This window comes from Lytechinus pictus, chromosome 15, assembly GCF_037042905.1.
Source record: "Lytechinus pictus isolate F3 Inbred chromosome 15, Lp3.0, whole genome shotgun sequence".
Taxonomy (NCBI): domain Eukaryota; kingdom Metazoa; phylum Echinodermata; class Echinoidea; order Temnopleuroida; family Toxopneustidae; genus Lytechinus; species Lytechinus pictus.
Window position 1 is genome coordinate 8,453,314 of NC_087259.1, and position 16,429 is coordinate 8,469,742.

Sequence of the window (16,429 nt, forward strand, 5' to 3'; positions counted from 1 at the left end):
TAACAATAAAAACCAACCTCCTCTCCACTAGATGTTCCAGGTCAGCCTACACTCTTGGAAGCATACCCCCTCTCTGCCACCTCGGTGCACCTTGCCTGGATTGCTGGGGGAGATGTTGTCGACACAGCCTACTACCAGGTCCAGTACAGACTCAGGTATGCTGAAATAACTCCCTGGTACATGTAGTTGTGTACAGTGTGGCCAGCCACCCCAAAATCAACAATAAGTCACCAGGGAAGGTTCTTTGTAAATAGTCAATGTAGTAATTTGGTCTTCAAAATGCACAAATTAAAACAAAAATCATCCTATAGATAAGTTGTAAAGTTGAATAGAAGCCATGATATGAGAGTTTCTTTGACACCGGTTTTTGCGGGACTGCTTGCATGTTTCACTGAGATTGCAAAGCATGCACATCTCATGCTTGGGTGAACCACCAACTTCATTGTTTTGTCCTTATTTTTCGGAAGATCTCGCTTGGTTTTTTCTGCATTCAATCAAGAACTTGTGTGGGTCATCGTTGATTAATTTTGACAAGCTATATATATTCAAGTTGAATAAAACTCTCAAAATTTATGTTGGGTGACTTATTGTTGGTTTGGGGGTGGCTGGTCACATGGACCCGTATTCTGAAGTCAGGTTAACTCAGACCATGGTCTAACTCTGTGCCGAAATTATGGAAAGCCAAAAATGTCAAAATTTTCCTTATATTTAATGTTTGTTATGTTCACTTTGCTCTTTCCTAACTCGTGAAGGGTGAAGAAATCTATCTTATTTATCCTTCCGGAACCGTTAAGAATGATTTGAGAGAAAAATGAGCTGATACATTGAAATTCTACTGTTAGAGATTTAACCCTCTCCTGGCTAGCCATAGTTAAACCATAATTTTAAGCCAGAGTTTGAATTAAACCTGACTTCAGAATACGAGCCATAGTGTGTGTCTGGGTGGTGAATACCCACTTGGTCTACATCCGTTCTTGTCTTCTTTCCGTTTGGTTGCAAGTCTAATCGTCTGGCATTTTGATTGGCCTTAATGTCCCTCTCGATGGCCCGAAAGATTTTTGCTACTCGCTGACAAAAGGGAGCAACACTATGGAATGAGTTTCTTAGTTAATCAGGAAAATGTGTCATTTTTTATGTACATGTATATACATACAGAGTTACTTGCTTTTGAAACGTCTATATTTCAGAAATTGGGGTCTATATGACTCCCATTCCTTGTGCCTCCTGTACGACATGCTTAACATATCCCAAAATCAAGAAAAAGTCAATATTGAAAAAAATCGGAGTTGCTTCCTTTTGTCTGTAAATAGCATATTTGCTATGCGCTTTATACAAATTTCCATTTGTATGGTCATAGAAAAATGCGCCATATAGAAGAGTGGGCTTACCCCTAGAAATATTGAAATTTAAGGCCTGATATTGTAGACTCAAAACAGTTGTTTTATCCCTCCTCCTCCTCACACAGCACCTCGCAAACTTGGCTGACCTATGTGGATAATTTGGAAGCAATGCCTGGTAACCAAACCTACATGCTTCACGGCTTGGAGGAGAACCGGGAGTATCAACTGAGGGTTGTTGCAAAGAATGCTGTTGGCCAGACTCCGAGCACGATGGTGGCAGTGATGACACCATCAGTAACAGGTACTAGAAATTCTTTTCTTTATATTTAACCTTTATTTACATGTACCCTGGGTAGCCACTTCAGTCATAAATCTGCTAATGCTCTGCAAAACATAACAGGGACTAATTTTACTTCTCAAATTCGATGAGCATTTGTGGTTTTCAGAGAAAAGCTTTCAACTATGTTCTGTACAGTTCTATGTAAGAAATTGCTAAAGGAGTGAAATTTTGTGTAGCAGTCATGAAATTATGTTGAACAAATTGCGATGCGGTACCAGGAAAAATTATTCCCTGCATAATATGTTATTATTACATTTCTCTAATCTAAATGCTGAGTGCTTTAATAGCTACATATGTAGAAGGCAGAAGGTCCCATTTTGATAAGTCTTGGTGTGACTCGGGCAGGGATCGAACCCAGGATGTCCGGTTCATGAGGCGCGCCATGCCCATGCCCTCATTCTGAAATGTCTTGATTAGTCAGGTATATAAATTATTGCAGATAAGTAGACTTTAACCATGATAACAGATCAATTAGTACCTCAACCACACCGCAATTTTGCCGATATGACTGGAAGTTTTGTCATCATAACTTTTGTCTAATTTGTATGCCTTGTGCTTTTAATTTTGTTAATCACCTCCTTTTTTTCTCCTTCCTTTCTTTGTCTCCTCTTTTATCTCTTCCCCTTCCCTTGTCTCTCTTTCTCCTTCTCTTTCTCTTGCTTTCTCTTTTATCTCTTTCTCTAATCCCTCAGGTCCATCTGCGCCCAGGAACTTCCGTGTTACGTCATATAACGGAACATCGATCAGTCTCATATGGGAGGTCCCTGCCGATCGGAATGGACCCATCGAAATCTACATGGTGGAGTACCATATCACCGGCATAATGGGTCAGTATTCAACAAGGTCGCCTGAGAGCAAAAATTACTTTTCAGCCTTTTTGTACCACAGAAAGGACGTTTTGGAGTCTTTGAACTAGGCTACCATACTTTGATTTGTATTTAGTTCAAGTTTCGCATCAATTTGAATTATTATTTTTAAAGACAATTTTTTTAAATATTGTGCTCTTGCCTAAATTGGAATTTGATTCTGCAGTCTTGCCATTGTAAGCGCAAGAATTAGTCAATTGTGCCGCACTGACAAGTTGCTTGAGTCGCTGCCAGTCACTTTGTAGCTTCATGATTCGTGTTTATGAATGTAATCTTTGATTATATAAACCCTATTCTGATGCCTGGAAGAAAATGTAGAAAAATAATTTAGCTGCCTGGAAGTCGTCATAGCATAAATCTTACGATTAATTGTTGGGATTGTCTTTCAAATTGATTATACACAATAATCGATGCAATCAATCGTAGAAAATCAACCGCATAATGAATTTGTAAGCATGATATTATGGTTCTCGTTTATGTTGAGTGTGAGCTGCATTTGTGTCATCCAGCTAGTTTTGTCCTGCATTTAATTTCAAAAGGAGACAAAATAATCTTCAAATGCTGCACTTAAAAATAGGATTTCTTATGAGTTATCTGCACAAATACCTATTCACAAAGGGTGACAATAAATGAGAATTCTTGCACTTTCAGTACATTGTGGAAATTTTAGTGCTTAAATGCTGAACAAGAAATGGGATTGAGAATGATTTATCATGAAGTACATGTAATCTACACCTTTGTGTAGTGGAGCGCGCAAATTATTACTCGGGCTTGAAAATTTTCAACCAATAAAATCTGGACAATTTTTACCGAATAACTTTAGTTTCAATTTTCTTTTTTTTTTCTTCAGATTTCATGATCAAGGAGATCCCAGGTGGGGGTCAAGCTACCATTACGGCCATGGTAAGTGACCTTCGACCCTTGACCAGCTACCAGCTAAGGGTCAGTGGAGCCACACTACACAAGGGGCTAAGACAGCCGGGTAATTACACTGATTACCTGGAGCAGACCACCGGCACAGCAGGTAAGAGAAATGGTTTTTCATTTTGTGTGGTTAAAAAAAAATCATATCGGTTGTAATTCATATTATGTCTCATGTTATCATTTCATTTGGATATCAAAGAAAAACTCACCAGTGAAACCTGTTTATAATGACCGCCCATACAGGGACAAGAGAACATGGGCTTTCTTTATGACAAGACAAAAAAGCCACAAAATATTGCCTTTATTGACAGGTTCTTATTCATGCAATCTACCTCCATGGGAATCGGTTTTAGCGGTTGCTACAGTGGCGTCCTGGTATCGTGGTCATGACTCTGGTCTTTCAATCTGAGGGACATGGGTTCAATTCCCAGCCATGGCGTTTTTTCCTTCAGCAAGAAATTTACCCACATTGGCTGCATACAACCCAGGAGAGGTGAATGGATACCTGGTATGCAGAAATTCCTCGAATGCCTGAGCACCGGTAGGCAGCACGGCTAAGGCCGGGATAATAATAACATTATTGTAATGTGCAGTTGAGTATATGCATATAGAAATTGTGCAATATATATGTACAATCATTATAATTATTATTCTATTTCTCTTTTTTTTTCTTGTTTAACAGCACCGGATGGAGCTCCTACAAATTTGACTTTGGAGGTTCCATCTTCGACCTCAATCACAGCATCATGGGAGGTAGGTACCAGTCAATATAATAAAATATAAACCTGTTCAATTCTTGGCTTAAAGGGATTGTTTACACTAGTATTGAATAGATGGAGATAAAGTATTTTAAGAATGACAAGGCTTATAGTTTATAATGTTGTTAGTCCTGAAAAAGTCTGTTTTGACAGTGTAATGAAGAGAAGTACTGTAGATGAGAAATGAAAATGGGAAAGAGGATATTTAAAGGCGAACAAGAGATATATGAGATGAGAGTATTCTTTTCTTCTTGAGGAAATATGCTGTCCTTTAAAATGACGGCAAACTAGAAGAGGTGATTTTGAACAGAAGGGTAGATGAGATGCGGAGACTTGCCATTCTGAGCAGCTGGACTGTTTGCAATATCGATGACAGGAGATCATTTAAGTAATCGTGACTATTTAAAAATAGTATTTTACTGATTCTATCAACTTTCTCATTAATTTTTAGCCAATTCCCGCTCTAAACCAGAACGGAGCCATCACGGGCTACATGGTCCTGTACCGCTTGTCCGAAAGTTTGGAAGACTTTGTTGTGAGTGAGGCCATTGGTGCTGTGACTTCTTACCTATTGACTGGTCTGTCACCCTGGACAACGTACGAGGTCAAAGTTCAAGGGGTCAACGAAGACGGCGTAGGTCCTTCCAGCGATAGTGTAGTGGCTAAGACCTTAGCTGATGGTGAGTTGAAGATCAGGTTTTGCTATTCAGTCGTTGTGTATACCATCCCACCGCTGCCACCAGAAATGTTTCACAAAGTGTCCTTTCAGGGATTTTCACTGACAAAGTGCTATCAGCCAATCAGATGCAAGGATTTCAGTGGCTTGTAACAGTTTCCAATGAAAGTCACAGGTAAATTGTTCCGTGACATGCTCCCATAATTATGAAAGGTGTCTTCCCTGCAATGGAATGCTGAATTGAGTATTCAGTGAGCAAAGGTTTGTAATGGTAGTTATGATGTGTTGTGCTTTATTCAACTATGGCATATTATATATATATTTGGCTGTCAGTTACATATAAATGTATTGTAACATCACTCAACTACGAGTAAACCAATATGAACAAGTTATTTTGAAGAATATTTTTTCTGAACCAAGCTCAAATGGGGGCCTCACCTTCCTAAAATCTGAATGTTTATTGCAATTCTATATGATGCTGAAAACATTGGAGATTAAAATTAATTTATCGTCGGTTATTTTTCTTCCTTTTGGATTAACATGTCATTTGTCGTTCATTTCTTTCTTATTTTCAGCCCCGACTGATGTCCCACAGAATGTATCATTATCAACAGTCAATAAAACATCAATCAGTGTTACATGGGAGGTAAGAAAAAAATTGCCTGAAGATTTTATTGATTTCTATGTTTGTTTATATTTGAAGATTATTTTTGTTTAGTTTGAAAAGGCATATACTTGGCTATAGAATGATATATAATGTCTTCTCTATTAAATCAACATCTTACAAACATCCGAAACAAAAAACGCCATTTCTCTACACTCCTACATTATACTTCCATCCCTCCCAACCAACCAAAACAAAATACACAATATACAATATATATTGAGGGATAGCTTGTGGGACGACTAGGAGCCGACCGACCGTTTTTATTGTACATGATAAAACAAATATCGAACTTGCAGAACACCGTTCTTGATAGATATTAGGAATCTATAATGACATAACATACATCGTGTATTGTAGAGTAACAGTGACAAATGAACCGACCTCTTATCCTATATTATGCGACAAGTCAGACCAGTTGAAAAAACCAGAGGTAAAACTCGATGAGCAAAAAACTCTGGAAAAACTGTGAGAGACTTTTGCAAAACCCCCCTTGTGGGACGACTAGAGTCGACCATTTTACTTGCCAAGTTGTCGTGAAACACAAACGAGAACATATACAAATAACATCGAATCATTGATACAAATGCTCATACATATTTATCCTCAAAAACAAATGATTGGTCAATCACATTCGCTCATCTTATACGAATGAATGTGTACGCCCAGGATGAAAAAACATAGATAAAACTCAATGAGCTAAAAAACTCTGAAAACCCCCAGGCCCAAAACTAAAATGCATAAAGCAAATTTATATAACAATATGATAAATTTGTCTTGGTGCTGTCACAAGCTAGAATGATTTACACATACACTTTCCATTGCCACGCCCTATAGCGTGTTCATCTATGACACCTGTCATGCATACCATTGTGCCCATTCTTCCTTTCAATCAAGGCGCCGGACCACGGCGTAAGAATGAATACATTAAAACGATAAAACAACATTTGCCTGCTATACAAACGTACCGCAGGCAAATAATAGTCTTCTCTATTAAATCAACATCTTACAAACATCCGAAACAAAAAACGCCATTTCTCTACACTCCTACATTATACTTCCATCCCTCCCAACCAACCAAAACAAAATACACAATATACAATATATATTGAGGGATAGCTTGTGGGACGACTAGAATTTCAAAGAACGGGAACAAAAGCTATAACGAGCTTGAGGAAATTCACGAAAAAACCTAATAGTTACTCAATTGTATCTGCAGCAATACCAATTTAACAAAATAAATAATCCTTAGCCTAAAAAATTTCATTTTTAAAGGCAATTATTAAAATATGAAAACAAATTAAACATTTATATCTAAAATGTTCTATACTGATTTTCGTACAAATTTAGACATTATCGTAGTGCTCGTGTATAAACTCTGCCACAGAAAACAAATTAGATTTATCGTCATCTAATATGTACATCAAAAATTTCCGACCATACTCCCACCAAATATTATTATTATCTTTGATGATTTTTCAGACGACTACCTTGTTAACCCAAATAAAACATAACCATATGAAACACATGTATATACATGTTTATCCTACAAATGTAAAGATTTAGAAACCAATAGCCTATGCTCCATACTATCTTCAACATAGCCATCTTTGGCCTTTTCGCTTCTCCACCTTCCATGCCTCTTCCACATCCTATCTGGTACCGAAGCCCTGGCCGCTGCCGTAGCTCCACCAGCTCTTAAAGAATGAAGACCTAAATTTGCAGTACCGCAAACTTCTCGTAACCGGGCCAAAACTGTTTCACGGGCCCTTGTATAACTAATGGGCTTGTTTTTCTTTGTTAGCCCCTTTTTTCCTTTGTTACAATACAATGGTCTAAAAACATACTCATCAGACCCTGAAGCTACATTTATGTTCCCCATTTCAACATAAGTTTTCAAGACGCTAACAGGACAAGCACTCGTCTGCCCCATACTAATTACAACAGAATTACCCTGACGATATTGATCCGTTTTGCTCTTACGGATATGAATTAACATAAAATCTCCCTGAAATTCAATATCAGCTCCCTTTAAAGATAATACTTCATCAGATCTCAAAAAACCAGAATAACTAAGTACTATATAAGCGAGATCTCTCCACACTACAATGTCTTTACTCCCTTTGTATTTTTCACATAATTCAATGATTTGTTCAGATGTCACTATGTCCTTCTTCACAACCGGTTTCGATGATTGTCTTTTTGCGCTCTCCATCAAGTTTTTAACAAAAGAATTTTCAGTAGGATCACTTGCTCCAATCATACTGTGTGCCCATTTAATTGAATATAAAGCGGATTGCACAACACTGACTGAAGACCCTTGATTCATTAAACTAGAAATGTATAAAGCGACATGAATCGGCTGTGCTGGTAAAGGATCACCTCCTTCCGCTAAAATAAATGTCTTCCATCTATCAAAACCCGAACGATACCTCTTTGTAGTGCTTTCACTCTTAGCGTCCAACATCTGCTGAGCCATAATCCTGGAAAGCTCAGAAAACTTGTCCGATTTAATCCCAGCTGCCTCGATCTCTCCCTGAATTCTCTCCTGGACACCTAGATCTGGAAAAAATAAATATGAAACACAACTAAAAACGTACTTTGAGCGCTATCATGGAAAATTTACTCTTCTTGCTGCCAAATATTCCATTATTCCCTTTTCCTTTCTTGACAACATCAGAATTCAAGATCTCATAATCTTTAATGAAATAATAGAATTCCGACCCATTCCATACCTTCGACCAATATGGCGCAGATCTCCAAAGTGGCAGAATTAAAGAGCCATTTGCTTTTTCCCGAAACAACTTATCCACAGTTTTAGCAATCAAACGGGGTGGTGGTACCCACCAATTTAGACCATCTGTCCAACTTTGGCAAAAAGTGTCAATACCACTTGTCCCTCTACACCACCATTTTGAATTGAACCTTTCACATTTAGCATTATAGTTACACGCAAACCTATCAACTTCATGCGGACCCCATCTAGCATCTAGTTGTAGAAATAAACTCCAGCTTATATGCCAATCATCACTATCAGCCGTCCTACTCAAATGATCGGCCCATTTGTTTTCAGTCCTCGGTATCCAAACCGGGTCAATCTTCATTCCTGTTTCTTCACATATTCTGCGAATCTCCATTGCTTTACTTTGCAGAACAGAATTTCTACTGCCTGCATTCACAATTTTTGCCACATTTTTATTATCGGTGTACCACCGTACACTATGCCCTTCCAGGCTACTTTTACAAGATAAAGCCATTCTCACAACAGCTTCCAGCTCCCTCCAGGTGGAGCTTTGAATCCTCTCAGATTCTGACCAAACTCCCATGAGTTCTGAATTTTCACATTCTACGACATAACCTCCATAACCAAAACCAGAAGCATCTGTATATACCGAACGGTCATACATTACTACCCCTGAAATGGAAGAACTATTCAAAATATCAATATTGTCTCTCCAAAAGAACAATTCCTTCAGCACATTTGGTGTTATCAAAACATAAGCGTTCCAACTGGCTCTACTATTCACACACTTAAATGCTTCCCTTGTCATTAACTGTACTAAATGTTGCATCACTGTATGCATAGAAACAATCTTACCCAGAATACTTGCTAACAGTCGAACTGGTATCAAACTCGCATTGAGATTCTGAACTTTATCAATTAAATATTTAATCGCCACCTTTAAATCATCAATTCTTCTAGTAGATACCTTCACAACATCATTTTGAAAATCCCAATCAAGCCCGAGCCATGTTGCACAAGGATTCGGTTCCCAGTTGCACTTATCTTCCGCAAGAAGAAAACCTAGACTTTTGAGATCATTTTGAACTTTTACGCTCAACAATCTGGCCCCTTCCAAATCCCCATGACCAGCAATACCATCATCCAGAAAAAGTACTGCTTTATGCCCTTGCTCCCTCCAATGACCTACAACTGTCTTCATGACCTTCGTGAATACATATCCTGCCGTCGAAATACCAAATGGCAATACGTTGAAAACATAAAATTTCCTTACACCATTACTTTCCCATGCAAAACCCAAATACCGCCTATGTTCCTCAATAATTTCGACATGATGGTAAGCGCTTTTAAGGTCAAATGTAAACACAAAATCACCTTTTCCAAAAATATCTGCCACAACAGTTGAATCTTCATACTTAAATTTATCCTTAAATAAATGAGGATTAATATGCCTACAGTCCAATACCAAACGTAATTTACCCTTGTTATCAGATACGGTCAAAGGATTTATGATCAAGGGATTCTCATTAACCTGTGAAACACAACCTTTCTCTAACAATCTACTGATCTCTTCTTCAACAAACTTAGAATTATCTAATGCCGAACGATTATTTTTCAAATCCACTCTTTCTGGATCAGAATAAAATGGCAATTTATATCCATGCTCTATCACATCCATTACCACCTCATTAGCATTTATATTTGCCCAAGACTCAAGGTTTTCACGTAATCTCCCTACAGGAGATGACACTGTATCTGCACATTTTGAAGTGCCAACAAACAAAGCTTTCTTTATGGCCTCTGAGGCACGATTTGTCAAATTTAATGTGAGATAATTTTCACTTAACTTTGCATTCTGTGAGGCATCACCGCCCATCTCTCTGCACTCAGCCCTCCAGTGCCCCGCCTTGCCACAGGCGAAACACGAGCCAGGCTTCCTGCCAGCGAACAAACGCGTAGCTCTCGGCGGCTCCTGTGACTGCAAAGGTGGTCCAAAACTTGTGCTGATGCTCGAACCTCTGCCCACGTATGCTGATTTATAAGGCGTGAATCTAGAAACGAATGGTTTCTTCCTTCCTAAGTCCCTGCTCTTTTTCTTCCGCTGAGCTCGCGATTCTGCACGAATAAGACGCTTCTCGTCATCGGAATCTGCCGCCAAACTGTTCTTCTCGTATTCATCAACCGTGTTCCAGCCCCCATCTGAACTGTCCGCTATTTTAATCAGTTTCTGCCTGTGCTCTATAATCTGAATACCTTCACTGATTTTCAGTTGCGCTTCAGCTTTTCCCGTGATGTCATCATCTTTCAAAATTGCGTCAGCCTCCTTGAGTTTCCTCGTAACCTTCACGTTAACTTTATACTGTTCTTCGTTGCCGCGTTTGCGAAATTTGTATTGATCCTTGCTCATATCTTCAATCTTTGCGATTTGAGCCTCACTCAAATCACGTTGAGTGTCACTGATGCGTTGCTGAAAAGCCCCGAGTTTATTAGTAATAAGAGTATCAAGCTGCGTAAGTAAGCCCGCCTGGCTTTCACGTATTTTCGAGTCCACAAAACTGGCTACTGCGGTCGGCTCCATGTTGTCTTGGTGCTGTCACAAGCTAGAATGATTTACACATACACTTTCCATTGCCACGCCCTATAGCGTGTTCATCTATGACACCTGTCATGCATACCATTGTGCCCATTCTTCCTTTCAATCAAGGCGCCGGACCACGGCGTAAGAATGAATACATTAAAACGATAAAACAACATTTGCCTGCTATACAAACGTACCGCAGGCAAATAATATTGTCAAAATTGATCAACATTAACCCATTCAAATACTGGATTGAATGCAGAAGAAACAAAGCGAGAGCTTCAGAAAATAAGGAGAAACAACAAATGAAGGCCAGGTTTATTCAAGCATGAGATGTGCACACTGTTCAATGAAACTTCTAAGCAGTCCACAAAAACTTGTGTAAAAGAAAATCTTGTGTCTTGCTTTCTAATCAATGTCACAACTTGAAATTTTTACAGTACTTATAAAGAACTTGGAAGAAATACTCCTGGTGATAAGTTAATTTTTAGATTTTGGCTTTTTGAAGACCAAATTACTGTCTTGACTATTAAAGAGAGCCTTACCTGGCAACTTATTGGTGGTTTAGGGGTGACTAGTCACATATGTGTACTACACCATGTAGGATTAGACCAAATGGGCTATTTCACCTCGTTATTGTATTACATTTTCTTGGTATCCCATGATGCAGCCTGTCCCAGAATCCGGTAGAAACGGTCTCATCGATGGCTACACTGTATTCTATAGTGCAGCTGGTGTTTCTGGATTCAGTGAAAGTCATCTAGCTCCAACAGAGACATCGCTTATTATCACGGGTAAGAAATCCAATGGAATAAGAATAAGAACTTGCCACGCAGTCAAGCTTAGCTTATAGTGGCAACCCCAACAACCTTCTAAAAATTGATATGTATTAATAGAAAATGCAATTTTGTTCAATGTTTTGCTTGTCAGTTATACATATATCGTTGCCTTCCTGCACAAATGCCGTTAGCGCGCACTGCGCATCGCCTTCCCGCGAAAGGGCCGTTATCGTGCAGTGAACACTATGCGCTAACAGCCTTAGTGTGGGAAGACGACGCGCAGTGCGAGCTAGCAGCCTTTGTGCGGGAAGGCGACGATATTATTATTGTATTTTCTTTGTTAATGTGTTTATGAAAAAGTGTAGCAGAAACTAATAAATGAAATGAAATGAAAATAGAAATGATGAATATAAATAAGTAAAATTGTGTACTTGTATCAGAGATGCCAACTGTTCCATTTTTGCAGTAGACCTGGGGAGCATTCATGAAAGGACTTGCCAGATGTTTTATCTGACAGTTACCATAGTAACAGTGCTTCTCAGCCAATCAAAATCAGGGAAAGTTGTCAGATCTGACAACTTGTCTGATGAATTAATGTTGATGAATGGTCCCCTGTAGATTTATCACAACATGATACAGGTTTTCATTGGATGAGCCTTTTCCTAATTACCACTTTGCTCAGGTATACCAAGTTCATGGGAGCGTTTCATTAAAAAACAAATTACGACAAGTTGTCGGATCTGACAACTTTCCTTGATTTTAATTGGCTGAGAAGCACTTACTCTGATAACTGTCTGATTACTCGGGTCTTGTCGGATAAAATGTCCGACAAGTCCTTTCGTGAAACGCTTCCCCGGTCACAACCTTCAACATAGTGAATGGAATGAAGTATAATGTAGATCTTTTATTTGATATGTATTTAATCAATGAATTTGTGAGTTATTATAATTCTTGAACAAATTGATTGTATCATTCTTCTAATTGGTCCCCCTTACCTATTTCCATGTCAGATCTGGACGTTGCACAGGAATACCAAGTGCAGGTCCTGGCCTTCAACTTGGTAGATGGAGTTATGAAGATCGGGCCTAGGTCTTCCATTCAATCAGTACCAACGGCTGATGGACGTAAGTAGTCATTAGAAGAGCTACATCATTCATACTCTCCAAAGTATTTAAGTACTGAATGTTTTAAAATCTATTCCTTCAATAATTTCTATTTTTGAGGAATTTCAAATTATAAGGATCTGATGGATCACTTTGTGGGGAGGCGCGATGGCTCAGTCGGTAGAGCGGGGGTTTCGGATTCCAGTGACCCGGGTTCGATTCCCAATTGGTGCGCTAGTGCACTTTAGTAAGGCATTAGTCCTCATTACCAGGTCCCTTGGAGAGGACCTTAAGCCGTCGGTCCTCTGGTTGGTTGCTTGCTTGCTTACGAGCATTCATGCTTTCTTTGCAGCCGGGTAAAAATCACTACTACCATTACTTTGAAGTAGTTGGCCACATAAGTTGAGGGATACCTGTACATAATATGAATTGGTTGATTTTGCAGATATTCATTGTACATGCATCTGCTTAGACGGATTTGTAGGTTGCTTTTTACAAAGTACAAAATGTTTCAAAGTGTTCAGGCGGGTTGACTAATCCAATAAAAACACCCAATCTGATCACAGTGAAGCAAAAAGGAGAAAAGTGTGCGCTTCCATCACACTTATGATTAAGTGGGGAATTTTATGAGATAATTTAAATATTTTAAAAGAAATCTGGTCTCTGGTCCTTTTTCTTTACAGTTCCTGGACCTGTTGTTGGTCTAACAGCATACCCGCATGAGACTTCCATTAGACTAAGATGGAACCCTCCTGTCGTGACGAACGGCCTGATCCAGGGCTATGCCATCAAGTATGTGTCTATGCAACGAAACAACCCGACAACAACAGCAACAACACAGGCCACTCCCACTGAAACAGCAAGCCCCTCCCCCTTCACTACACCATATGAAGAGGCAACAGGTATGTAGTGTTTTGCTGTGTTTTCTATTTCTGTATTTTTTACTGAAACATTTGACGGGGATGTCTCTATCCATGAGCAAAATGTGTGTAATTTAAGTCCTACTGTTTTTGGAATGAGCTGCAGACTATTCCTGTTATGAATTGATGATTCCTTACGAATCATATGTCATTTTATGCAACTCTTTTTTTAATTTTTCTGCACAATTTGTACAAATCATATTATGAAACTTTGTCTTTCATGCTACACTTTGAATGAATTTACTTTAAACAATCTTATAATGCACCAATAAAAGTACAACCTACAAATTGTAACCAAGGAGAGACATAATTTTGTGCAAATGTCTGTTTTCCTTAATTCGTTTTGTTGATTAATTCCTCGAAATACTTGTTCTGCGGAAGAAATTTCAATCATGCATAGATGTCCTGTTAAGTAAACTGCTATTTTAATGATTGCAGTTAATAGATGGATGCATAAATATATAAATAAATAAGTCGTAAAATAGCCTTAAAAAGGGACATACTGAAGCTTTTCGACATGCACTCATCGGAGTAAAATCGCATGAATGACCAGAACGCTAGAGCGAAACGATATATAATAGAACCGAAAGAGACAATGGAGGCTAAATGACGAGCTGTGATTGGCTGTCAAGGTAAACAGTCTAGGCTTAATAACAGCCGTAAATTGAAGCAAAGCAACTAAAATACTAGTAACACAAGGGTTCAGTATGTCTGTTTTGAGGGTATTTACGATTTTGTGGTACCAACCATCTATTTAAGTATAAGCTTTTGATCCCAATATTTTCATAACAGCTGCAGGTGCAGTAAACAGGACCAGACGACAGACCGTTAATACCTTTACAAACGAGACCCATGGGATTATTGAGACTGCGGAGACCAGTCACACCCTGACAGACCTGCTACCGGAGAGTAGGTACTGGGTTGGTGTCATCTCAAAGACCAGTGCCGGCTTCTCCCTTGATGTTGTCAGCATCTACGTCATCACTGGTAAGGCTATACGAGTGTGTTTTCGTTTTCAAAGAAATTGTCATGATGAATATATGGGGGTGGTGTGTAAAGTTGGATGGCTTGTGGTTGTGATTTTGATAGTGATGGTAGTTGTGTGGCAGCAGTTGTAATTGTGATGGTTATATTAATGGTGGTTATAGTTGGCATGATGGTATGATAAACGATGGTGGTGGTGGTGGTGGTGATGATGATGATGATGATGATGACGATGAAGACGACGATGATGATGATGATGATTATTGTGAGGAGGATGAAGATTATGATGATGATGAAGACGACAATGATGAGGATGATGAGGATGATGAGGATAATGATGATGATGATGACGATGATGATAATGAGGAGGAGGAGGGTGGTGATGATGATAATGACGAGAGAGATGACATTGAGAAATATCATGATCAATTTTGCACAGAGCATCTGAATGCTTTAAGATAAACACTAATTCTCGAGCCATGAAATGCTGTAAATCATCATCTTCTAAAAACTCTCCTTTCTTAGGTAAACTACCTCCAACTCTTGGAGCTACTACTCCTAGTCCTACCATAACAACAACCAATGCAACGATTGTAACATCTAGCTTTGATACCTTCTTCGATCTCTTCAATCTACCAAAGTAAGTTTGATCTCTTCCTGTAGAGTTAATTTTTCTTACATTTGAAACAGATTCTAAAAAAATTTTGTGAATGATCCCAACATTTATAATATCGATCTTTCTCACACAATGCCAATTCCAATTATTTTTTCCCCATGATAGTTATTTGGTTACCCACAATTTCAATCACTATTTCCTCACAATGCAAACCTCATCCCCACATTCTAATCAGGGTAACCCACAATTCTTATATACGTGTATACGTGCTGGCAATCCCATTTCTCTTTATCTGTAATGCCAATCACGCTTACACACATTTCTCTCTATTCATACCCACAATTCCGTTCACCTAAAATTCATTTTATCCATAATTCCAATCAGGATTACCCAAAATTTCTAATTTTTTTACCCCTATTTCCAACAATTCTAACATTTTGTTCCCCCATGATTCCAATTATGAGAACCCACAATTAAAAAAATATACCAAAAATTTCAAATATTTTGCCTACAACTCTGTATTCTTGTTTCCCCAATTCCTTCCTTATTACCCACAATTCCAGGACATCTTTGATCCTCTTCCTGTCTATCATTGGTGTTGGATTCCTGGCCATCATCCTGGCCATTGCGGTCTTCTCAGCCTGGTGCAGTGGACGTCGAAGTCATCCTCGCCACATCAAGAGGAAAGCAACACTTTGTAAGTATCCATGACTACCAAAGATTATATGATTGAAAACGAGAGAGGGCGCCATAGCATGGTCACAGTGAAAGTCTTTTGATTGGGGAAGCAAAGTAAATGTTGGAAAAGTTCATCAAATGTTGAATGAGCAATTTTTATGTCATTGTTAGTAGAGGTGTTGTTTGTTGTAGATTTTGAACGAGTTCAGGAGATTGAATCTGCAGGACCAGCTTCCTTAGGCAAGGTACCTGTTGGAAGTAATATAACTTATTATGGAGCGTTGTGGCCCAGTGGATTAGTCTCCGGACTTTGAAACAGAGGGTTGTGGGTTCGAATCCAAGCCATGGCGTAATTTCCTTCGGAAAGAAATTTATCCACATTGTGCTGCACTCGACCCAGGTGAGGTGAATGGGTACCCGGTAGGATTTATTCCTTGAACGCTTTAGCGCCTATTAATAT

At 38.8% G+C, this 16,429-nt stretch overlaps 2 protein-coding genes across 2 annotated transcripts in view; one reads left to right on the forward strand and one right to left on the reverse strand.

Annotated features, from left to right (window-relative positions):
* Positions 1 to 16,429, forward strand: part of LOC129277222 (protein sidekick-1-like) — a 55,236-nt gene that overhangs the window by 21,319 nt on the left and 17,488 nt on the right. Inside the window, exons 9-21 of the mRNA XM_064110657.1 lie at positions 32 to 155; positions 1,466 to 1,641; positions 2,373 to 2,507; positions 3,397 to 3,570; positions 4,153 to 4,223; positions 4,680 to 4,908; positions 5,480 to 5,550; positions 11,560 to 11,683; positions 12,679 to 12,792; positions 13,455 to 13,673; positions 14,484 to 14,678; positions 15,201 to 15,315; positions 15,855 to 15,988. Coding sequence (XP_063966727.1) covers positions 32 to 155; positions 1,466 to 1,641; positions 2,373 to 2,507; positions 3,397 to 3,570; positions 4,153 to 4,223; positions 4,680 to 4,908; positions 5,480 to 5,550; positions 11,560 to 11,683; positions 12,679 to 12,792; positions 13,455 to 13,673; positions 14,484 to 14,678; positions 15,201 to 15,315; positions 15,855 to 15,988 — 1,881 coding nt within the window. The remainder of the gene's footprint in view (positions 1 to 31; positions 156 to 1,465; positions 1,642 to 2,372; positions 2,508 to 3,396; positions 3,571 to 4,152; positions 4,224 to 4,679; positions 4,909 to 5,479; positions 5,551 to 11,559; positions 11,684 to 12,678; positions 12,793 to 13,454; positions 13,674 to 14,483; positions 14,679 to 15,200; positions 15,316 to 15,854; positions 15,989 to 16,429) is intronic.
* LOC129278718 (uncharacterized) lies at positions 5,788 to 10,972 on the reverse strand. Its single transcript, XM_064110523.1, has one exon. It carries the CDS (start codon positions 10,887 to 10,889, stop codon positions 8,157 to 8,159), a length of 2,733 nt encoding a protein of 910 aa, XP_063966593.1. The 5' UTR covers positions 10,890 to 10,972; the 3' UTR covers positions 5,788 to 8,156.

Bases quoted from the DNA above. Each gene is read 5' to 3' on its own strand.
- LOC129278718 (XM_064110523.1), bottom strand. From the start codon at position 10,889: ATGGAGCCGACCGCAGTAGCCAGTTTTGTGGACTCGAAAATACGTGAA.